Here is a 24,637-nt window from a genome sequence, read left to right as displayed (position 1 = left end):
GACTACTATAATTCAGCTCAGCTTTTAATTGCGAAATTGGCCCAGCCTGGCCAAAGCGGCCTCGACCAGCCTCACCACCTAGCCTATAACCTTCCCGGGGCCCGTCCCAACATTTTTAGTTCTTTTTGAATGAATTTACTACTATAATTCAGCTTTTACTCGCAGCCATAGAAGATTGACAACTATAATTCAGCTCAACTTTTAATTGCGAAATGGGCCCAGCCTGGCCGAGGCGGCCTCGACCGGCCTCTCCACCTAGCCTATAACCTTCCTGGGGCCCGTCCCGACATTTTTAGTTCTTTTTGAATGAATTTACTACTATAATTCAGCTTTTACTCGCAGCCATAGAAGATTGACTACTATCATTCAGCTCAGCTTTTGATTGCGAAATGGGCCCAGCCCGGCCGAGGCGGCCTCGACCGGCCTCTCCACCTAGCCTATAACCTTCCTGGGGCCCGTCCCGACATTTTTAGTTCTTTTTGAATGAATTTACTACTATAATTCAGCTTTTACTCGCAGCCATAGAAGATTGACTACTATCATTCAGCTCAGCTTTTAATTGCGAAATGGACCCAGCCCGGCCGAGGTGGGCCTCGACTGGTCTCGCCACCTAGCCTAAAACCTTCCCGGGGCCTGTCCTGACATTTTTTGTATTCGAGGTTTCCTCCTATCTTTCACCGTTCAGGAGATTAGCTTGCGCAGACAAACAAACAAACAAAAACATATTTCTTATCTATATGTATAAGAAGATATATATATATATATATCTAAAAACCTACTAAATCATATATATATATATATATATATATATATATATATAAAATTCTGCTTCGTAAAGGGTTGTCGGGAAGTGGGTATCTGCGGTTTGTTTGTCCCATCAGCTGGATCGTCCATCATTTGGAGCAAGAGCATATGTAGTTTGTTTTCCTCTTCTCTGGAGTGGAGTGTGCACAAGAACTAACTAAATCACAAACCATTTATTGACAATATGAATTGACAAGAAAAAAAATATTGCCATCTCCTACCCACAAATACATTTCTTGCAACATCTTAAGGAGAAAAAGCAAAATCACCAGCATAATTAAAGTGTACTTTTGTCCAATTCGCATTCGGCATGTAAAAGAATACCTGAAGTGAAGCCACTTTGCATTAGGATAGGTAAGTCTCGTGAAAATACTTTTAGCTATATTTCTTTGCGATTGCAAACGTTGCCATATACATGTATATGTGTATGTGTATATATGCCTTCCAAACATTGTTCTGGCAGGTGTTTCACAGCTTGAAAAAAAAACGAAAGAGAATTCCTTTGTACTTGAATAACCTAAACTGCTTCACAACATCAGCATGGCCTAATAGCGAATAGACCTAATTCGGAGCAAGATTGCACAACCCTCAACAAGGAGCATGTTGCAGGGCTGTAACTGAAGGTAGATTTTTGGGTAGGCCTCAAAAACCTTTAGGTCGGCCAATCAGATACTTTCAAAGATTTGAAACATCCAAGAATACTCAAAATATATGTTTCTGAATAAATATCCCTCGTTCGTTAAGACTAGAATAGACTTTATTGTAAAACAAAGCAAAAATTAAAATATATTCATAGGCTCTGAAATTTTGGGTAGGCCAGGCCAGAATTTTGGGTAGACCTGACCGGATTTTTGGGCAGGCCTACCCAGAGTTATGGCCATGACCTCATGTCTGGTGGATCTTTGTGAAGCGACACTTTTTGACGTGTCCAGTGATGAGAGTTCATTCTGCCCGCTTGGACTTGTCCTTGATCTCCGCTGAACTTGCTGTGGATGAACCTCCTGGCCAAACGACCATGAAGAGTTTCTGTCCAAGTTCAGTCATTCTTTCTGTGAAAGAAATTGAGTAATTAGGAGGAGGGCCTGTGTGCTTTGTTTTCAGGAATTTCAGATTGTCATGATTGTCCAAAGTTATCCAAAAATTAAAGAAGTTATCCAAAGATTGGTCAACAATTATCCCAGTTCAATATATTGTAATGTAAATGGCTCAGGGAATAATGGGAGGAATTAGAGTAATTATTAGTTAACTCGAATGGCACTTGGTAGACGACATACCACCGTGAGGCTGAACAGTTTGTTTTGTATCCCACTGATAGGCCGGATCTGGATTCGGACCTGAACCAAAATCTAATCGGTTTGTTCTTGTCGCCGAACCAACTCATCCCCCAAGTTTAGTCATAACTCATCCATAACTTTTTGAGATATCTTGCTATGTATCGTTTTTCACCCTACCTCCCAATGGCGAAGAATCACTTTAAAAATTCTACTACATCCAAGGGACAATGCATTGATGAATAACGCTTCCCGTGAAACAAAGGGAGGAAAATCTATAGCTGTGCCATGATTCAAACCTACGCTAGATAGCTTAGAGGCAAGTGTATATATTTCTAGGCCATTCTGCCAGCCCATTCACTCCTTGTGGTCCAAGAGCTTGTTTCTGTAATAACCCAACGCAGGAACCAATATAGACTGGCTGGAATAATAGTTTTGGCTGAGGCAAGATTCAAATTTGCGGTATTCATAGGTTTCTGCAAATCTGTGGTATCTACACAGAATCCATTACACTGAGCAATATCACATCTGATCAGCATCGCAGTGCGGTACAAAATCCTGGTGTGTTCTGTCGGGTCGCAATCTCTTTGTGGGTTTGGTCGCCTTTCAGGTTTCAGTTATAGATGCGATGCTCTCCCCCCCCCCCCCTCCCCCTCCCACGCCTCCTGCCCCCAAGCCCTCTCCCTCCCACACTTCTCCCTGCTCTCAAATGTTGTGGTTGTGTGCTTCCCCTTCTCTCCCCATCTTGTCTTCCGCTCCCTCTTTTTGTATATTTTGTTTGTCTGGTTTGTTTTGTTTGTTTGTTTGTGAAATAAATGTTAGCTCTTTCACGAGCCTCGATTCAGTATACAAAAAAAAAAACAAAAAAAAAAACCGAGTTCAGATGAGCAAGTTGCTTGTTTAAAAGATGCATTCAGCAAATCTTGCAGACAGATGGAACTACTATAAACCAGTTGTAGTTGTGTTTTAATGTGGGGATGAGGCAGGTGCACCAGCCCAGAGGGGAGAGCAGTAGTCCAAGCTGCGGATGAAAGCTTTGTATGTGGTGAGGAGCTCAGAAGTGCCCAGAAAGGACTTCGCACGACGGAGGATGTCCAGTTGGAGACTGGCTTTGGAGGCGATCTTGGAAATGTGGTTTTCCCAGGAAAGATCATGGCAGATATTGAGACCCAAAAGCTTGAGTGACAGAACTTCTTCAAGAGGATTGTTCAGAAAGTAGATGGGAGGGTTGTCCAGACGGTCTTTTCGGAGAGACATTGTAAGAGTGTGAGATTTGTCAAGATTGAAAGACATGTTCCACTTGTTTGACCAGTCTGTGATTTTGTCCAGGTCTGCAGAGAGTGAAGAGGCTGCTGACTGCCAATCTGAGGGATGAGACATGGAGCGGCAGAGAGTGGAGTCATCAGTAAAGAGATAGAGAGGATTTTCTAGAGAGTCGGAAAGTCGGAGTTTCCTTCCTTTTGTCGATGGCAGAGCAAGTGTCGCTGGCTTCATCCTCCGAGTCAGCATTGGACGAAATATTTGTTGTTCATGAACTAAACATCAGTTTCTGAGTAAATGATCCAAATATATTCGCCTAAAACTAAACTAAAGGAGAAACCTTTCTACTAAAAAAAGAAGGCATATATATAGGATCAATATGATGAAGATTTCTTGAAAAGAGCAAGGCCGATTGAACGCAAAACTGAAAATGGCAAATTCCGCAATGGTCTTTTAAATTCTACACCACTTTCCATGCATCATGCATCTTTGTATAACTGTATCGCTCCCTAGGAAAAAAAACCTACTAAATCAGTGTGATTTGGTGATCTCTCCTCTTTCCATCGGTGGCTTATCTGCCATATAGAACACAATGTCAGTTTGTGTGTTGTACGGATGTCTGTTCCCCTTAATAAGGGTAGGTTTTAAAGACCAATCTTTTAACTTGGATGTGTGTTCACAATGGTCTATTTTTGAGGATAAAACAAACTCGATAAACATTTTCCATAAAAAGAGTAATTATGTCTCTTCTATTGGAAATGTAGACGGTGGCTTGCAAACCGAGCCTCAAGGGCGGTGTACAGAAGCGTTTTAAAAAAATAACAATAAATACAAGGTGAAATTTGCTGTACGTGATGTGAAACGCACGCAGGTCGCAGAGTAAAACGAGTGTTCGTTTACATCCATAGGAAGTCCTGGTTAGAAAAATAGAGCTAGACGAATGACCCTAACACCCAACCATTTTCTTTTAAAAAAGACAATAAGAACCGACTCCCCCTTACAAATATTGATTCTTACAAAATAAATTTTACCACAATCTGGAATGACACCCACCCTAGAAATGTTCCAGAAGCTTTGCTCTAACAGAAAATGCAATCAGACCTTGCATGTCGTGTGGGTCGAGCAAGCACCTATTTCTAAGGCCTTTGCAGGAAATAGCTCCTGGACTATTCGTAGACGTTAATCTTTCGTCACCCCCCTTTCATTTGGCTCCTATATTTTTTTTTTAACCTGCTCAAAACCTGTCGCTCATTCTTTCTTCCTTTTCTAAACAAGCAGAAATAAATAAATAAAGTAATTATAAATCTCATTGATTAATTAATTCAGTTGCAAACTATTTATTTCCTTCTCACCCCTGTTTTTGTTTTTTTGTTTTTTTTTCACCCCTGTTATTCCTCCTCCTCTTCCTCCCCGTCAGTATAGATCCTTTTAACGACAAGTTTTAGAATGTTTAATCTTCCCACACTCATTCGCAAATGTCCTTCCCATAAACTGCTTCTGCCTCTTCCCTTTATTAAACCACTGGAGAGTTAGAAAACCTGTGCCACATCTCCATTCCCACCACCCCAATCCTCACGTTTGCCGTTGTTTTTCTGCTCTTCAAATCCTCAAACCAAATTAGTTTTTTTTAATGAATGGAGGGTTACGGTATTAAAACCCTTAACATCAGTACTGTTTTAAACCAGTACCCCACATCATCTCCTTCACGACCCGCCCCTCCAATAATTCCTCCTCACCCCACCCTTCCCACCTTACCCCTTGCCATGCCTATTCCCATCTTCCCCTTGTCATGTCTATTCCCATCTTCCCCCTTGCCATGCCTATTCCCATCTTCCCCCTTGCCATGCCTATTCCCATCTTCCCCCTTGCCATGCCTATTCCCATCTTCCCCCTTGCCATGCCTATTCCCATCTTCCCCCTTGCCATGGCTATTCCCATCTTCCCCCTTGCCATGCCTATTCCCATCTTCCCCCTTGCCATGCCTATTCCCATCTTACCCCTTGCCATGCCTATTCCCATCTTCCCCCTTGCCATGCCTATTCCCATCTTCACCCTTGCCATGGCTATTCCCATCTTCCCCCTTGCCATGGCTATTCCCATCTTCCCCCTTGCCATGCCTATTCCCATCTTCCCCCTTGCCATGCCTATTCCCATCTTTCCCCTTGCCATGCCTATTCCCATCTTACCCCTTGCCATGCCTATTCCCATCTTCCCCCTTGCCATGCCTATTCCCATCTTCCCCCTTGCCATGCCTATTCCCATCTTCCCCCTTGCCATGCCTATTCCCATCTTACCCCTTGCCTTGCCTATTCCCATCTTCCCCCTTGCCATGCCTATTCCCATCTTACCCCTTGCCATGCCTATTCCCATCTTACCCCTTGCCATGCCTATTCCCATCTTCCCCCTTGCCATGCCTATTCCCATCTTACCACTTGCCTTGCCTATTCCCATCTTCCCCCTTGCCATGCCTATTCCCATCTTACCCCTTGCCATGCCTATTCCCATCTTACCCCTTGCCATGCCTATTCCCATCTTCCCCCTTGCCATGCCTATTCCCATCTTACCCCTTGCCATGCCTATTCCCATCTTACCCCTTGCCATGCCTATTCCCATCTTACCCCTTGCCATGCTTATTCCCATCTTATCCCTTGCCATGCCTATTCCCATCTTACCCCTTGCCATGCCTATTCCCATCTTACCCCTTGCCATGCCTATTCCCATCTTACCCCTTGCCATGCCTATTCCCATCTTACCCCTTGCCATTCCTATTCCCATCTTACCCCTTGCCATGCCTCTTCCCATCTTCCCCCTTGCCATTCCTATTCCCATCTTACCTCTTGCCATGCCTATTCCCATCTTCCCCCTTGCCATGCCTATTCCCATCTTCCCCCTTGCCATGCCTATTCCCATCTTACCCCTTGCCATGCCTATTCCCATCTTACCCCTTGCCATGCCTATTCTCATCTTACCCCTTGCCATGTCTATTCCCATCTTCCCCCTTGCCATGCCTATTCCCATCTTACCCCTTGCCATGCCTATTCCCATCTTATCCCTTGCCATGCCCATTCCCATCTTACCCCTTGCCATGCCTATTCTCATCTTACCCCTTGCCATGCCCATTCCCATCTTATCCCTTGCCATGCCTATTCCCATCTTCCCCCTTGCCATGCCTATTCCCATCTTACCCCTTGCCATGTCTATTCCCATCTTCCCCCTTGCCATGCCTATTCCCATCTTACCCCTTGCCATTCCCATTCCCATCTTACCCCTTGCCATGCCTATTCCCATCTTACCCCTTGCCATGCCTATTCCCATCTTCCCCCTTGCCATGCCTATTCCCATCTTCCCCCTTGCCATGCCTATTCCCATCTTACCCCTTGCCATGCCTATTCTCATCTTACCCCTTGCCATGCCTATTCCCATCTTACCCCTTGCCATGTCTATTCCCATCTTCCCCCTTGCCATGCCTATTCCCATCTTACCCCTTGCCATTCCTATTCCCATCTTACCCCTTGCCATGCCTATTCCCATCTTCCCCCTTGCCATGCCTATTCCCATCTTCCCCCTTGCCATGCCTATTCCCATCTTACCCCTTGCCATGCCTATTCTCATCTTACCCCTTGCCATGCCCATTCCCATCTTATCCCTTGCCATGCCTATTCCCAGCTTCCCCTTGCCATGCCTATTCCCATCTTACCCCTTGCCATGTCTATTCCCATCTTCCCCCTTGCCATGCCTATTCTCATCTTACCCCTTGCCATGCCCATTCCCATCTTATCCCTTGCCATGCCTATTCCCATCTTCCCCCTTGCCATGCCTATTCCCATCTTACCCCTTGCCATGCCTATTCCCATCTTACCCCTTGCCATGCCTATTCTCATCTTACCCCTTGCCATGCCCATTCCCATCTTATCCCTTGCCATGCCTATTCCCATCTTCCCCCTTGCCATGCCTATTCCCATCTTACCCCTTGCCATGCCTATTCCCATCTTACCCCTTGCCATTCCTATTCCCATCTTACCCCTTGCCATTCCTATTCCCATCTTACCCCTTGCCATGCCTATTCCCATCTTCCCCCTTGCCATGCCTATTCCCATCTTCCCCCTTGCCATGCCTATTCCCATCTTACCCCTTGCCATGCCTATTCCCATCTTACCCCTTGCCATGCCTATTCTCATCTTACCCCTTGCCATGTCTATTCCCATCTTCCCCCTTGCCATGCCTATTCCCATCTTACCCCTTGCCATGCCTATTTCCATCTTATCCCTTGCCATGCCCATTCCCATCTTACCCCTTGCCATGCCTATTCTCATCTTACCCCTTGCCATGCCCATTCCCATCTTATCCCTTGCCATGCCTATTCCCATCTTCCCCCTTGCCATGCCTATTCCCATCTTACCCCTTGCCATGTCTATTCCCATCTTCCCCCTTGCCATGCCTATTCCCATCTTACCCCTTGCCATGCCTATTCCCATCTTCCCCCTTGCCATGCCTATTCTCATCTTACCCTTTGCCATGTCTATTCCCATCTTCCCCCTTGCCATGCCTATTCCCATCTTACCCCTTGCCATGTCTATTCCCATCTTATCCCTTGCCATGCCCATTCCCATCTTACCCCTTGCCATGCCTATTCTCATCTTCCCTCTTGCCATGCCTATTCCCATCTTACCCCTTGCCATGCCTATTCCCATCTTACCCTTTGCCATGCCTATTCCCATCTTCCCCCTTGCCATGCCTATTCCCATCTTCCCCCTTGCCATGCCTATTCCCATCTTCCCCCTTGCCATGCCAATTCCCATCTTCCCCCTTGCCATGCCTACTCCCACCTTTCCCCTTGCCATGCCTACTCCCACCTTTCCACTTGCCATGCCTACTCCCATCTTCCCCCTTGCCATGCCTACTCCCATCTCCCCCCTTGCCATGCCTACTCCCATCTTCCCCCTTGCCATGCCTATTCCCATCTTCCCCATTGCCATGCCTATTCCCACCTTCCCCCTTGCCATGCCTATTCCCATCTTATCCCTTGCCATGCCTATTCCCATCTTATCCCTTGCCATGCCTATTCACATCTTCCCCCTTGCCATGCCTATTCCCATCTTACCCCTTGCCATGCCTATTCCCATCTTACCCTTTGCCATGCCTATTCTCATCTTACCCCTTGCCATGTCTATTCCCATCTTCCCCCTTGCCATGCCTATTCCCATCTTACCCCTTGCCATTCCTATTCCCATCTTACCCCTTGCCATGCCTATTCCCATCTTCCCCCTTGCCATGCCTATTCCCATCTTTCCCCTTGCCATGCCTATTCTCATCTTACCCCTTGCCATGTCTATTCCCATCTTCCCCTTTGCCATGCCTATTCCCATCTTACCCCTTGCCATGCCTATTCCCATCTTATCCCTTGCCATGCCTATTCCCATCTTATCCCTTGCCATGCCTATTCACATCTTCCCCCTTGCCATGCCTATTCCCATCTTACCCCTTGCCATGCCTATTCCCATCTTACCCTTTGCCATGCCTATTCTCATCTTACCCCTTGCCATGTCTATTCCCATCTTCCCCCTTGCCATGCCTATTCCCATCTTACCCCTTGCCATTCCTATTCCCATCTTACCCCTTGCCATGCCTATTCCCATCTTCCCCCTTGCCATGCCTATTCCCATCTTTCCCCTTGCCATGCCTATTCTCATCTTACCCCTTGCCATGTCTATTCCCATCTTCCCCTTTGCCATGCCTATTCCCATCTTACCCCTTGCCATGCCTATTCCCATCTTATCCCTTGCCATGCCCATTCCCATTCCCATCTACCCCTTGCCATGCCTATTCTCATCTTCCCTCTTGCCATGCCTATTCCCATCTTACCCCATTGCCATGCCTATTCCCATCTTACCCCTTGCCATGCCTATTCCCATCTTACCCCTTGCCATGCCTATTCCCATCTTCCCCCTTGCCATGCCTATTCCCATCTTCCCCCTTGCCATGCCAATTCCCATCTTCCCCCTTGCCATGCCTACTCCCACCTTTCCCCTTGCCATGCCTACTCCCATCTTCCCCCTTGCCATGCCTACTCCCATCTTCCCCCTGGCCATGCCTATTCCCATCTTCCCCATTGCCATGCCTATTCCCACCTTCCCCCTTGCCATGCCTATTCCCATCTTCCCCCTTGCCATGCCTATTCCCATCTTCCCCCTTGCCATGCCTATTCCCATCTTCCCCCTTGCCATGCCTATTCCCATCTTACCCATTGCCATGCCTATTCCCATCTTCCCCCTTGCCATGCCTATTCCCATCTTCCCCATTGCCATGCCTATTCCCATCTTCCCCCTTGCCATGCCTATTCCCATCTTCCCCCTTGCCATGCCTATTCCCATCTTCCCCCTTACCCCATCCCTACCAATGTCCCCTCATCCTATTTCCAGCGAACCCACCCCATTCCCTACCAGCTTTCCCCTTACCCTGCCCCTTTTTATTTTCCCCTCACCCCTCCAATCTTCCCTCTTGCTCTGCCCCGCCCCTCTCAGCTCCACAACCCCCCTCAGCTTTTGCTCGCCCCACCCGGCCCTGGTGAGATTCAGCCTCTTCCCTCTCTATCGACTTGATAGAACCAAGAGCTGGTCAAACATTTACAATGTCTTTCAAACCTGACATGTCCCACACACTCACTCTGTCTCTCCGAAAAGACCATTTGGACAATCGAAAATACCACCCTCCCATCAATGGGACACGATCAAATGAGATGGTGATAGTAAGTGAGCGAATCTGTTGCCACAGGGGGGCATGTGGGACCCTTGTGAGATGGAGGAAGGGAGGGGAGGGGATCAGGATCCGGAAACTAGAATTTTTAAAGTGATCAATCACCATTGGGGAGATAGGGGCAAGAATGATATCTAAGGACGAGGTTTCAAAACGTTGTGGACGGATTATGAGAAAACTTAGTGGATGAGTTGGGTAGGTGACAAGAACAAGCCGATTTGATTTTGGTTTCAGGTCGAGGTGCAGGTGTGGCCCATCAGTGGATACAAAACAAATTGTTCAGCCTGGCGGAGGTATGTTCTCTATGTTCTCTATGGAGGAATGTCCGAGTGCTGTTCTAGTTAAACCTGTTATATTTAAAGTGTATTTGCTGTGCAATTTTAGCCGCAGAATGGACCTTCAGCATAACCAAATTCCCCTGAAAACCACCTCTGCGTACTGAAACTGCCGTGTGGCCAAGTCAATTAATCCCAACCATACCGCACCACACTGCACCATGGAGGCGGTTAATCTTGGGAGTTCATATCTGGTGGTGTTGGATCGCCCGTTAGGGAGACCGAGTCCATTACAATATATATTTTAGCTCACCTGGCACGAAGTTCAGTAGAGCTTATGCGATAGCGTGTCATCCGTCTGTCCGTCCGCCCGCCCGTCAGTCTGTCCATCCGTCCGTCCCTAAACACTTGCAACTTCTTCTCCGAAACCGCTGATGGGATTGCGACCAAATTTGGCACAAATGATATTTGTTGTGTTGTGACTAAAGTTTGTTCACGGCATTAAAAAAAAATCGGGGTTGAAGGGGGTTTACCGCGGTCAACGTGGATCCAGTTCTGACCCCCCCAAAATAGGAATTTGCTATTTCCTCTGAAACTACACACATTATTTTGATGAAACTTGACCATAACCGTCATCACCCATGATGTACCGAAGTTTGTTCACGGCACAAAGAAAATCGAAGTCTAAGGGGGTTTACCGGGGGTCAAAGTGGGTCCAGGTTTGACCCCGTCCCCCCCCCTCCCCCCCAAAATAGATATTTGATTTCTTTTCTGAAACTACACACACGATTGTGATGAAACTTGACCACAACCTTCACCACCCTTGCTGTACCAAAGTTTGTTCATGGCATTAAAAAATATCTGCCCCATTGAGGGTCTACGAGGGGGTTGCCCCCCATAATAGGTATTTGCTTTCATCTCAGAAACTACACACGCAATTTCGAAGAAGCTTCACCACAATCTTCACCACCTGTGCTGTACCAAAGTTTGTTCAAGGCATTAGAAAAATTGGGGTCTGAGGAGGTACAGTCATGAGCAAACATATTGACACCCTTAAACTCTTTTCAAATAATGCACCATTTCTTCCAGAAATGTGTTGCAATTAAAAAATATTTTGGTCTCCACATATTTATTTATTTGGTTTGCAGTGGAACAAAACAAAAAAAGCTGAAAAAGTCCCAAAATCTTAACTTATTCCACACAGAAATCCTAAAATGGCTCGGACAATATTATTGGCACCTTTTAGAAGTTGTTAGAAATCATTAGATTTCATGCTTTCAAGCAGGTGATTCTCCTTTTACATTGGAATTGAACTCACCTATGGTGAGTTGCAGGTGCCTGCAACATAAAAATCACTCATTCAACCAGTTTGAATAGAGAAAAGGAGTCATTCTGCTGTTTTGTGTCACTGTGTGTACCACAATGAGCAGGGAGAACAGAAAGGAAACCAGGGAATTGTCTGAGGAGGTCAGACACAAGATTGTAGCCAAGCATGGACAATCTCAAGCTACAAGTCCATCTCCAGAGACCTTGATATTTCTAGGTCCACCGTATGCAATGTTATCAGGAAGTTTAAGGCCCATAGCACTGTAACCAACCTCCCTGGACGTGGCCACAAGAGAAAACGTGATCGAAGATTGCAACGAAGGATTGTTCGAATGGTGGAGAAAGCACCTCGATCAACTGCCAAACAGATTCAAGCTGACCTTCAGACACAAGGTATGACAGTTTCAACTCGCACAATCCATCGCCAAGTCAATGAAAGGGGGTTCTATGGTAGGAGACCCAGGAGGACCCCACTGTTGAGAGAGAGCGAGAGAGAGAGAGACAGAGACAGAGACAGAGAGAGAGAGAGAGAGAGAGAGAGAGAGAGAGAGAGAGAGAGAGAGAGAGAGAGAGAGAGAGAGAGAGAGAGAGCGCGACACACACAGAAGAAAGTCCCACAGGAGTTTTCCAAAACACACCTGAACAAGCCAATATCCTTCTGGGAGAATGTCCTGTGTACAGATGAGACCAAATTAGAGCTTTTTGGTAAAGCGCATCATCTCTATGTTTACAGAAAACAAAGTGGTGCCTTGAATGTGTGCATGACATCATGAAATCAGGAGATTACCAAGGCATTTTGGAGAGCAATGTTCAACCTAGTGTCAGAGAGCTGGGTCTCCGTCAAAGGTCATGGGTCTTGCAGCGGGACAATGACCCCAAACACACTTCAAAAAGCACCCAGGAATAGTTCAAGACAAAATGCTGGACTGTTCTTCATTGGCCAGTAATGAGTCCAGATCTAAATCCCATTGAACACCTGTGGGGAGATCTGAAAACAGCAGTTGAGAGAAGGCACCTTTCAAATCTGGGAGAACTGGAGCAGGTGGCACAAGAATAGTGGGCCAAACTGTGAGTGGAGAGGTGTGGGAAGCTCATTCATGGCTATAGGAAGTGCTTGACTGCAGCTCTTTTGTCCAAAGTCCGTGCCATCAAATATTAAGTCTCGGGTGTCAATAATTTTGTCAATGGCATTTCTTTTTATTTTCTGATTTAAAAGGATATATTAAGTTCTGAATAAAAAACAAAGGTTCTGTAATATTAACAGTGAAATAAAGAAAATTGTGGAGACCAAATACTTTTGTCAATTTCAACTTATTTTTAGAGAAAATTATGAGTTATTTGAAAAAAGTGCAAGGGTGCCAATATTTTTGTATATGCGGTTGGGGGAGGAGGGGGGGGGGGGGGGGGGATTTCCCCCGAAAATAGGTATTTTTTGGTTTCTTTTCTTAAAGCCTTATGATTATGTTAGTGCAATTCTACATGCTGCCCTGTCTTCTAGCAACCATTGAGATGGATTTAAAATACCTTTAGTCAGCGCAGTGTACTATTTATTCTACCAGGTGAGCGCCAGGGGTATTGCCCCTATGTTTTAAATAAGGGTTACAATGATTGCAATGTCTGGAACTCACCCATGAAACTTTCGAGGCTTTGGGGCTTGTTCTCCCAGTAAACTCCAATAAAGTAGACAGGAACACCCGTGAACATGATGGCAAGACCAACGCCACACACGACAGGCTCTGATAAGAGGCTGAAGATCACCAGGAAAGCCCAGAAGAGGACAAAGGTGACTGGAAAAACGAGGCTAATCTGTAAACATCACACAACAAGAAATCCACAAACTGCCCGAAACGGTACAAGAAGCAATCCGAGGAAGGCCACGTAAGCCATTCTGCCATTTGTTGTAACAGGTTGCCATGAGTGCAAGAGGTCTCCATCAAATGTTGAAGGGTGAAATGCATACCGATCACTAAAATATCCAGGTGGTCCAGTGTCAAGTGTAGTCCCTTGTAAGGTATTTTTAAAACCTAATGTAGATGTGAAAACCTCCCTCATTTGCAGTTTAAAAATGTCTTTCAGTGGTGTGTGTCGGGATGGTGCTGAGGTCAATTTGATAGTGTTGACTAACTGACCAGCATATAGAATAAACCAGCGTCTCAATGCATTCTCTTCACTTCCATGGTGACAGACAGCTTAGAGACTTAGAGTACTTCAAAATAATTTAATACTTACATTATTTGCTAACTGGTATCTCCACCAAGGTCATATAGTCAGGGCCCTTAGGGATATTCTGGTTCAAATTCTTCCAAAAGCATCAAATTTGGCGCAGATGTTGCCCATGCCATACTCTTTCGATTTTTGACGGGCGCCAAGGGCGGTATGATCCGGGGACCATACCGGTCCATCCCGCCATGTCACCTGACCTATGACGTCATAATTAGGATATGCATCCAATCACATGGCGTACTATAAGTGGTCAAAGTTCAAAATGAATCGATCGAAAAATGAAGGCAGGGATCCATTTTTAAGGTTTTCATAAAATCCAATATGGCCGCCAGGTCACATGCCCTATGACGTCATATTTATGACATGTATACAATCATGTATACATGAACCCGGATCATGATCGCACAAAAATTAAACACAAGGATATGGCATACAGTTCATAAAACATCAAAATCCGTACCTTTGTAATTAGACTGATGAACTGCATATGCCTGAAAATTAGGAAATAGACATGTAAATATTTCCTCTAATTGTCAAAAATAAGGTCAGAGTTCGATTACCCAACCCAGAAACATAAAATGGTGAACCTCATGTAAATCTTGACAAAAAACCTAAAAACCGACATGTTTGACTCAAAAATGACATTTAAGATGACCTTGAGGGTTGACCTTGACCTCAAATCATCAAAATAACATCATAATTGGATTCCTCGACCTCGAAAACCCCTGAAAAGTGGTATCATACATGATTCCAACCCTTTTGGTTATTTAACTGATTTTCCTCTATTCCGGGTGGCGGCCATTTAGTATTTCGCCAATATGGGGCCCCCGGGGGGGGGGGGGCGCCCGTCTTGGCGCCCGTCAAAAATCGAAAGAGTATGGCATGGGCAACATCTGGGCCAAATTTGGTGCTTTTGGAAGAATTTGAACCAAACGACCCCAAAATATCCCTAAGGGCCCTGACTGATACTATCCTCTTCAACTAAAGTATCAAACAAGCCTGGCTAAGCCGCCGTTAGACTTTCACACTTGTTTACAAAATAATTAAAAATGAAAAGCTGAAATGTCTTGCGTCAATAAGTATTCAACCCCTTTGCTATGACACTTCAAATTGAGCTCAGGTGCATCCAATTTCCTTTGATCATCCTCGAGATGTTTCTACAACCTGATTGGAGTCCACCTGTGGCCAATTCAATTGATTTGACATTATTTAGAAAGAAACACACCTTTTTATACAAGGTCCCACAGTTGACAGTGCATGTCAGAGCAGAAACTCTACCATGATTTCCAAGGAACTGTCTGTAGAACTCCGAGATAGAATTGTGAGGCGGCGTAGCTCTGGGGAAGGGTATAAAACAATTTCTAAAGTGTTGAAAGTTCCCAAGAATACAGAGTGCTCCATCATTAGGAATGGGATAGAATATGGAACTACCCAGACCCTTCCTACAACTGGCCATCTGACCAAACTTAGCAACTGGGTAAGAAGGACCTTGGTCAGGGGGGTGACCAAAAACCCAATGACTACTGACAGAACTATAGAGTTCCTTTGAGATGGAAGAACTTGCCGTTAGGACAAGTCTGTGCAGCCCTTCACAAATCTTGGCTTTATGGGAGAGTGGCCAGAAGGAAGGCACTCCTGAGAAAAAGGTACATGACAGCACACCTGGAGTTTGCAAAAACAAGGCACGTGGAAGACTGAGAGCATCAGGCAAAACTTCCTGTGTTCTGATGAGAGGAAAACTGAACTCGTTGGCCTGAATGCAAAGTGCTACATCTGGTGGAAACTGAACACAGGTCATCACCCATCTAACACCATCTTTAACACCATCATGCTAAGGGGATGCTTTTCAGCGGCAGTGACTGGGAAACTTGCAAGGATAGAGGGAACAATGAATGGAGCCAAATACAGGCAAATTCTTGAGGATAATCTGCTTCATAGTGCAAAAGACCTTAGATTGTGGTGAACATTTATGTTCCAACAGAACAATGACCACAAGCATACAGCCAAAGCAACACTGAAATGGCTTCAGAACAAGAATGTGAAAGTCATTGAGTGGCCCAGCCAAAGCCCAGACTTGAATCTCATTGAGAATCTGTGGAAAGACTTGAAGATTGCTGTTCACCGACGGTCCCCATCCAACTTGACAGAGCTTGAGTAAATCTGCATGGTAGAATGGGAGAAACTCCCCAAATCCAGATGGGCAAAGCTAATACAGACATACACAAGAAGAATCAAAGCTGTAATCGCTGCTAAAGGTGCTTCTATGAAGTATTGACACAGGGGGTTGAATACTTATGTAAATTAGATATTTCTGTAATTCATTTTTAATTATTTTGCAAATATTCTGAAACATAATTCCACTTTAACATTATATGATATTATGTGTATATCAATGACAAATATTTGAATTTAATCAATGTTAAATTCAGGCTGTAACACAACAAAATGTAAAAAAAGTGAATTGGTGTGAATACTTTCTGAAAGCTCTGTATAAATATTTGTTTTGAAGATATATTTCATATACAGTATATGTATGTACAGTATGTATGGACTGTACTGTGGCTGGCTATCAGTTAACACCAAGAGTACACCACGGATGGCTAATCGAGCTTAATGAGGTGTTTCCAATTCAATGGCGGATCATACACAAGCAGGGGGGTTTGGAGGAGAATGCCACGGCTTAGCTGCATGGCCTCGACGATTTCTTCACCCTGCAAAATGTAACTCACGAATGAAAAAGGAATTTAAGGTACAAAAAGAATTATTTATTAAACGGTACCCGATAACAAAGAACGCGACGGAAGAACTAAAACCTAGGTTGGGATCCCACTCACAGATTTCAAATACAAGACAATGGGAAGGATAATAAAATAAAACGTTGTCTTGGGTTCTGTGGTGCGTCTTATCTGTCTGGATGTCAGGTCCGTTCGGCCGTCCAGGCTCCAATGTTCGCGCTCTGTCAGGCCCATGTACGCCGCTGCCGGCAAACCTCACGCCCCTGCATGATCGCCAGTAAGGTCCCGTGCATGAACGCCGGGCAAGAGGATCGTCGGTGCTCCAACGTCTAACAAGCACGGCAATCTCCGGATCGCAAGAGATGAGGTCCAAACAGGAACGAAAGGCAAACAGGGAAGAGGCCCGAGCAGGAAGGAAGCCAAAACGAGAAGGGACTAAAATGCCGGCGAGCCAGTTGTTTTGTTGCTCGTCGTCTGACATCAGCTCTCTTCCTCTGCCAATTGGTGCCTCCTTTCCTTGTGATCTTTCGCGCCTTTTCACGTCACCGGCGATTCTCCTGCAACCAGTGCGTAGCTTCTTACTTGTGTTTTTGCGCCTCCTCACTGATTGGCTGAGCGCCTTTGGTGTCACGTCATTGTGTAGCACGTCCTTCATCTTCCCTACCCTCCAATCAGTGACCTGCCTCAAACTCGCCCCTCCCCCCCTGTCGATCACGAGTCCTCCTGGGCGTGGCTCTTGGCCTGTCTGTGCGATGTTTGTTTTCATGCCGGCGTTGTATGCGGCCGCTTCCGGTCCGTTCTTCCGTAAGTCATTGTGGCAGCGGGGGAATTATTTAATGTGTGGTGCGCTAATGGGCCGAGCTAATGTCTATGGGATGTATTGCCATTAGGGACAATGGATAAATCACAAAGGGGACGACACACAACGGAATTAGCATAAACCCTAGAACTACTTAACATGCCCCGCCACCTCATGGCGGGGACACAGATCCAACTTATCCGACATCCAGTCTAACACAGAACTTATTACATCGAGATTCTGTAGCACCACAGATGAAGCACCTACCAATGCAGATCTACCTAAATATATATATGCCCCTACCCAACCGACATAATAGTACTATAATATACAGTGCGTATCAAAAAAAAGGTAATCCGAATTCAAGGGGTTAATATGCAAAGGTTATTTATTTTGACAATTTACCTGTGGTTTACTAATTAAGAGGAGATCCTCAGCTTTCCATTGATACCTTCCATGCATCATTGCTGTCATACATGACCGAGTACATGTTCATTGAAAATGACAAGTTCAAATCGCATTTTTACAAGTTTGGCTAATCGATGCAAGTCAGGATAATTGGTGCAAAATGAACGTCAGATGTGAACTTTTCTCAGGAATGATTGGCCTTTATGCACCCACACCTTCAACATGTCCACCTCCCCTTTCAACACAAAGCTCACAGCGGCAGAGCATGCCCTGAAATGCTCGTCTCACCATAGCCGGGTCATTGCGCAAAGCATCCACTTCATTTTGAATATGGCCCTGCAATTCATCAAGATCACGGGGAGGAGTTACGAACACCTTGTTCTTTAAATGTCCCCAAAGGAAATAATCACATGATGTGAGGTCAGGTGATCTTGGCGGTCATTCCACAGCATGGTTGAGGGCGATGACTCGGTCTTCAAAGAGTTCCCTCAGTCGATCTCGGACAGCGATAAGATGATGTGCTGGGGTGCCGTCTTGGGCCCACCAGAGATATCTGAAGACATCACGAACCTGTCGCTCAAAGTTCTCCTCCAACTGCGGTAAAACTTCATCATTGATCATCTGCAGATACCTGTTACCATTGACATTCCTTTGAAAGAAAAATGGTCCGATCACCTGACCACTTCCACAAAGTCCCAACCAAACAGTCCACTTTTGTCGATTCATGTTGGTGTCAAAATTAAATTCCGGGGGTTGTCCTGTCGGTGCATATTCAAGAACATTATGGGTATTGACCTTGCCGTCCATGGTGAAAGCAGCTTCGTCGCCGATAACGAGATACCGCAGGAAATTGACATCTGCTTCGCAACGTGCTATCAACCATCTGGCAAGCACCAGCCTCCTGGCAAAATCCCCTGGCGTAAATTGATGCCGGATGTGAATCCGATATGGATGTTGGTGGAGGTCCAGTCTTGTGATTCGGTTGAATGTTGCCAAAGGCAATCCCGTCCCATTTTGTCTTGCGCGGGTATCCCTGGGATGCTCCAAACCTTGCTGCCTTACTGCTGTAAATGTTCATTTCCGATCGCCCAGTGCGCCTCCTACCAGAATTTTCCTTATTGCGGTTGAGGCTAGTGCCATGCTCTTGGTATTTTCTAACATTCGCCCAGATGGTTTTGGCTGCTGGAGGCTCCCGTTCTGGGAAACGTTCCCTGAACGCATCACGAGTTCGCTGCAAACCCATACACTGTAGGCCCATCTTAAATACCCATCTTAAACAAAGGATGACGCAACCGACGATTACCAGACCAGCTTAAAAATTTTACATAATCAACTTGGCAGTCGACAAGTAATGCGTCCATTTCAAACTGTCTTGCACCGATTCGCCAAACTTGTAAAAATGCGATTTGAACTTGTCATTTTCAATGAACATGTACTCGGTCATGTGTGACAGCAATGATGCATGAAAGGCATCAATGGAAAGCTGAGGATCTCCTCATAATTGGTAAACCACATGTAAATTGTCAAACTAAATAACCTTTGCATATTAACCCCTTGGATTCCGATTACCTTTTTTTTTGATATGCACTGTATATGTATTATATGTGAATACATCTCTCAACTCTGTGTATAAATGGCACCCGTATGAGTTTTTAAATCCTGTCTCCGATGATGGGCTCGAGTGAGAGCTTGAAACGTTAGACTTTTAAAAAACTTTCGTCCCAGTGATCGATTTTATTCTATCCACAAGTATGGTGCGTGGGGTACAAGCCTTTTCATATATATAGATGTAGCACTTTCAAAGAACAACTCCATCCTGTCTTTCCCGACATCCATTTCACAATGGAAGAAGAAACAGATCAATGACTGGCGTTCTTGTATGTTTTGGGTTCCAGGCAATTTGGAAAGCTGCAATCATATACAGGAAGGCAACCAATACCAGCCAGATTCTTCATTATGGTAGTAACCATCATATGGCTCATCAATAACGCTGCCTGCGAACACTTTTCCGATGGGTCGAAACACACTGCAGCAATTTGGAAACCAAAAAAGAAGAAAGGAACTTTATACGAAAGTTGTTCCATTCAAATGGTTACCCCAATAATTGTGTGAATAAGTGTACTCTTCAATCTCTGGACAAGATAGATCTGCTGTGTAACTGTGCGACTATGCAACTCCAAAGCAAGACAGCCTCCCACATTACAAATCTTAAAGGTTCAGTTACCTCTCTCACCTTCAATTGGCAGAAGCAGTGAAGCAATTTTCACATAATAAATTTTCCCCAGCTGTGACTAGGAACATATGAATTTAATGAAAATTGGCAACTAGTCTGAATGAACTCCCTACAAGCAGACTCGTTGCCATTTCATATCTATCCCACACTATTCAACAACAACACAACAACAACATGCATTTTAAGGCAATTTTCCCTGCAAGAGCGGGGGTTAGCCTTTCCCACACTATTCAACAGCAAACAAAAACACCTGCCAAGTGGAACTAACACTGGAAACGAAAGATGTGCAGCAGTACAACTGCTGGACTGGGTTTACTATTTGGCAGATCGTTAATGAGGGTGTCTTTAAGAGGGGCATGTTAGGCTGGGGTTACACACGTCCTTCAAAATGAACTCTGTGTCTCTGAATGGGATAGTCCGTTGTCAGAACGCATTGTTGTTGTTATATAGGCCCGGACAGTTCTCTCGAACAAGCCCGCCGCACGGAGACAGCCGATCGATCTCGCAGGAGCAAGCCAGAAATCCCCCACATCAAGGATGGTGTATCCCGCCTTCACGAAGCCAGGGCCACGACAGAATTGGAGAGAGAGAAAGAGAAAGAAAGAAAGAGAGAGAGAAAGACAGACAAGAGGGAAAGGGCCGGTCCATGGGGAGCAATCGGCACTCTGAGGGCATTTGATTGCCGTCAGAGTGCCGAAGATTTGGCCCCTGACTTGCATTGAGGGTACAGCCACCACAAAGAGGCGTATCCGTTAGTTGTACAGAGCATAGTCTATGTTATTGCAGCTGAGCACGTTTATCCTGTTCTGTGGTCACTTCCATCAGGTTTCTGTCTTTTCCATGTCCATCCAACAAGGTACAAGAACTATTGAATATTTTACCTTTTCATCAGCCGAGATGTAGGTCTAGCTTGTCCTCGGCTCGCTGTCACTATTGACACAAAAAAGATCAAAGGAAGTGAATCCTCATTTACCTTGATGGGTCGTGGAATTTCAGGATGCTTCCAGCGCAGGACCATGAGTCCTGCCACTGCAACGCCATAGAAAAGGTAGTTCACAAAGCCAACGTAATTGATGAGAGTGTAGATGTCACTGGTAGTAAGCATCAGAAGGCTCGTCAGGCACTAATAAATGCAACAAGTCAGGTAGGGACAACAAATTGTGTTGTTTGATTCTGATACCAATGTGTGATACCAAAGATGTATAAAGGAACTCCACAATAAAAGAGCATGAGGAACGCATGGTAAGTAAAGGCCTAGTGGGAAAAGAAAGATTTTGCAGTTTTGTTCTACAAACTACTCGTATATGTTGTAATTGCTCGGTCCCCTGTAATTAATTGAGGTTAAATGGGCAATATATCTCTTCCTTCCACCAACAAAAGAAGAAAATTTGAACAAATTCTGTGAGAATGCAATGGTAGACCTATGGTGATGCAATGGGAAGTAATAAAATAAACTAGAACTGCCACTTTATAACTGCTAGCAGTGATGACCGGTTTCCTCCGCATTCCCGCCTTTCATACAACCCCGCTTTCACATTATTATTATTTTTTTCTCCATCAATTTATCCCCAGATGATGCTCAAGAAATTTCATCCTGATCGGATGAAGTTTTGTACCTGTCGAATTTTGACATCATAATGGAGGCACCTATGACATCACCATTCACATGGGATATTCTCCATGGACAGTTCTTTAAAATGAGCAATGTCTCAATCTTTTCTACACAGCGCTTCTGGAGATAAAAAGGTGCAATCTTTTTCGATTTTTCCAAGATCGCGCCCGTATCACGTGACCTAAGACGTCATAATTACCTTTTAAAGATTGTACATGCCGAGCCGCTCCTATGGTGAAAATTTCCTGTCAGTCGGTGCAATGACTGCAGAGAAAGTGATTTTTAAAGTAAATAAACCTGGAAAATGGTCGTTCCAGAATCATTGACATGGCCTGAGAAGCGAATGCGGGGTTTCTTCTTCTTCTTCACACATTAACAACTTCTAGCTTCCAGACCGTACATCCAATCATATTGAAATTTAGCACACTTGTTCCACTTCATGACTTTTAATTTATTATAAAGTTTCACATTGATGAATGAAGCGGTTCAAGAGATATAATTTTAAATATAATTTCGTTCAATTATATATCGCTGCCATTGTATGTGAGCTATCGCAAATTCCAAAAGTGCATTTTAGCATGCCGACATGGGGAACATAATTGTGAAGCCTCCATTCGATATGATCAAAAATGAGGGAGGAGCTAGGTTTTAAGGGTTTATGCTTCAAAACATCATAGTGTAGCGGTTCCCGCTGAATGTACACAATCGCCTTGCACCTGCCAGGACGCGGCCAGGGCGCGATCGCCATGCCGGGCTCGTCCGGACGGGCCCAGACGCGCCTCTCCTGGGCATGCCCGGACTCGCTGTTCCCGGGCACGCCCGGTCTTGTCTTTCCCGGGCATGCCCGCTCTCGCCTTTCCAGGGCTCGCCCAGAGCACCCGGGCACGCCCAGCCTCGACTTGCCAGGCCGCGTCCAGGATGCCCGGGCATGTCCAGACTCGCCTTTCCAGGGCTCGCCCAGAACGTCCGGGCATGCCCGCTCTCGCCTTTCCAGGGCTCGCCCAGAGTGCTCGGGCATGCCCAGCCTCGACTTGCCAGGCCGCGTCCAGGACGCCCGGGCATGTCCAGACTCGCCTTTCCAGGACTCGCCCTTGACACCCGGGCACACCCGGGCATGCTCTCGGTTTTCCCGGGCAAACGCCCGGGCATAAATGTGTATATATATTGCTGCCCGATAAACGGGCTTTTCAGAATACCTGAGCTGTTTTGTTTCAATAAAGCAACTCGGACGAATTCCGTCTTTGGTCGCGTCAATTCTTTCGACTCGCGTTGGAGCGCAGCTCCTTCACTGGTGGCCTACCGACATGGACACGGCAGTGACTCTTCAACTGCCTACCTTCTTGGAGGCTCACGCGGCTGTTTGGTTCGCCCAGACGGACTCCCAGTTCGCCCTGCGAGGCATCACCGCGGACGACACCCGCTTCCACCACGTCGTGGCAGCGCTCGGTTCCGCCACCGCGGCCCGCGCCCTGAGCCTCCTCGAGCACCCGCCGGCTGCCGACAAGTATGACGCTCTGAAGACGCTCCTCCTCGACGCTTTCGCCCTCTCACCGGCGGCACACGCACGGCGCCTGCTCGACCTGCCCGAGCTCGGCGACACGCGCCCGTCCGAGCGCATGGACTATATGCTCTGGTTGCTCGGTGAGCACTCTCCGGATTTTCTGTTCCGCGAGCTGTTCCTTCGCCAGCTGCCTCACCGGTACGCCTCGCCCTGGCTGGCACGTCGATCACCGATCCCCGCGCCCTCGCCAGGGAAGCCGATAAGATCTCCTCGGCGGGCCAACACATCGGCGCGGCTACCTGGAGCCTGCCACCGTCCGAGGCGACGCCCACGACGCCCGAGCGCCCTGCGCGGTTGGAGGCCGAACTGCCGGTGCAACTGGTGGCCGCCACGCCGCACCGACCGCTTCCGACACGACAGCCGGAGCCTCCACCTGACCAGGCGTGGTGTTATTACCACGCCAGGTTCGGACACAAGGCTCGGACGTGCCGACCCCCGTGCACTTTCGGCAAGTCGGGAAACGGCCGGGCCGGCGTTCATTCCCAGCCATGAGCGCCGGCCACTCGGGCAACTTGCTTTTTATTCGGGACAAAGCGTCCGGGCGGCGTTTCCTTTGTGACACCGGCGCCCAACTGAGCATCATACCCGCCTCCGAGCAGGACAGGCAGGACGCCGTTTGCGGCCCCTCTTTGGTCGCTGCTAATGGCTCGGCCATACGCACTTTCGGCCCGCGCGACGTCACCCTCTGCTTCGGCAGCCAGCGCTTTCAGTGGACCTTTGTGACCGCCTGCGTCCCCATGGCTTTGCTGGGCGCCGACTTCCTCTGCGCGCACAGGCTGCTGGTCGACGTCAAACGTCGTCGCCTTGTCAACGCCGAGACCTTCAGCTCCCTGGCGTGCACGATGAGCAGCTCCGCGCCGACCGAACGGGTGTGCGCCCTCCCGACGGCGAACAAGTTCACTCGCCTGCTCGTGGAATTCCCGGCCCTCAAGCGGCCGACGTTTTCGGCCGTCGCAGTGCGGCATGGGATCGTGCACCACATACCCACTACGGGCCCGCCGGTCTACGCCAGGGCCCGCCGCCTCGACCCGGCCAAACTCGCCGTGGCAAAGGCCGAGTTCGACGCGTTGGAGCACCTCGGCATCGTGCGGCGCTCCAATAGCGCGTGGGCCTCACCACTGCACATCGTGCCAAAGCCGGGTGGGCGGATGGCGCCGGTGTGGCGACTACCGCTGCCTCAACGACGCTACCACCCCCGACAGGTACCCGATCCCACACATCCAGGACTTTTCCGCCCGTTTGGCGGGACGGGTCATATTTTCCAAAATTGACCTGATACGGGGATACCACCAGGTACCTGTCCGGGCGGCCGACGTCCCGAAGACGGCCGTCATCACGCCGTTCGGCCTGTTCGAATTTTTGAGGATGCCGTTTGGC

The 24,637-nt window shown here is 46.9% G+C and overlaps 1 protein-coding gene across 14 annotated transcripts in view; it reads right to left on the bottom strand.

The window, feature by feature from the left end:
• Positions 1-962: 962 nt before the first annotated feature.
• The window catches only part of LOC137421435 (large neutral amino acids transporter small subunit 2), a 120,539-nt gene continuing 96,864 nt past the window's right edge, over positions 963-24,637 (bottom strand). For all 14 annotated transcript variants that reach the window (XM_068107494.2, XM_078771401.1, XM_068107500.2 and 11 more), the window contains 3 exons: positions 21,061-21,210; positions 13,318-13,495; positions 963-1,853 (listed from right to left, as the gene is read on the bottom strand). In XM_068107494.2, coding sequence (XP_067963595.1) covers positions 1,747-1,853; positions 13,318-13,495; positions 21,061-21,210 — 435 coding nt within the window. In that variant the 3' untranslated portion in view covers positions 963-1,746. The remainder of the gene's footprint in view (positions 1,854-13,317; positions 13,496-21,060; positions 21,211-24,637) is intronic.

The sequence above is a fragment of the Myxine glutinosa genome, chromosome 2, assembly GCF_964187855.1.
Source record: "Myxine glutinosa chromosome 2, kmMyxGlut1.1, whole genome shotgun sequence".
Lineage (NCBI taxonomy): Eukaryota > Metazoa > Chordata > Myxini > Myxiniformes > Myxinidae > Myxine > Myxine glutinosa.
The sequence above is the reverse complement of the archived record's forward strand: the minus strand, read 5'-3'. Positions and strand labels throughout refer to the sequence as shown.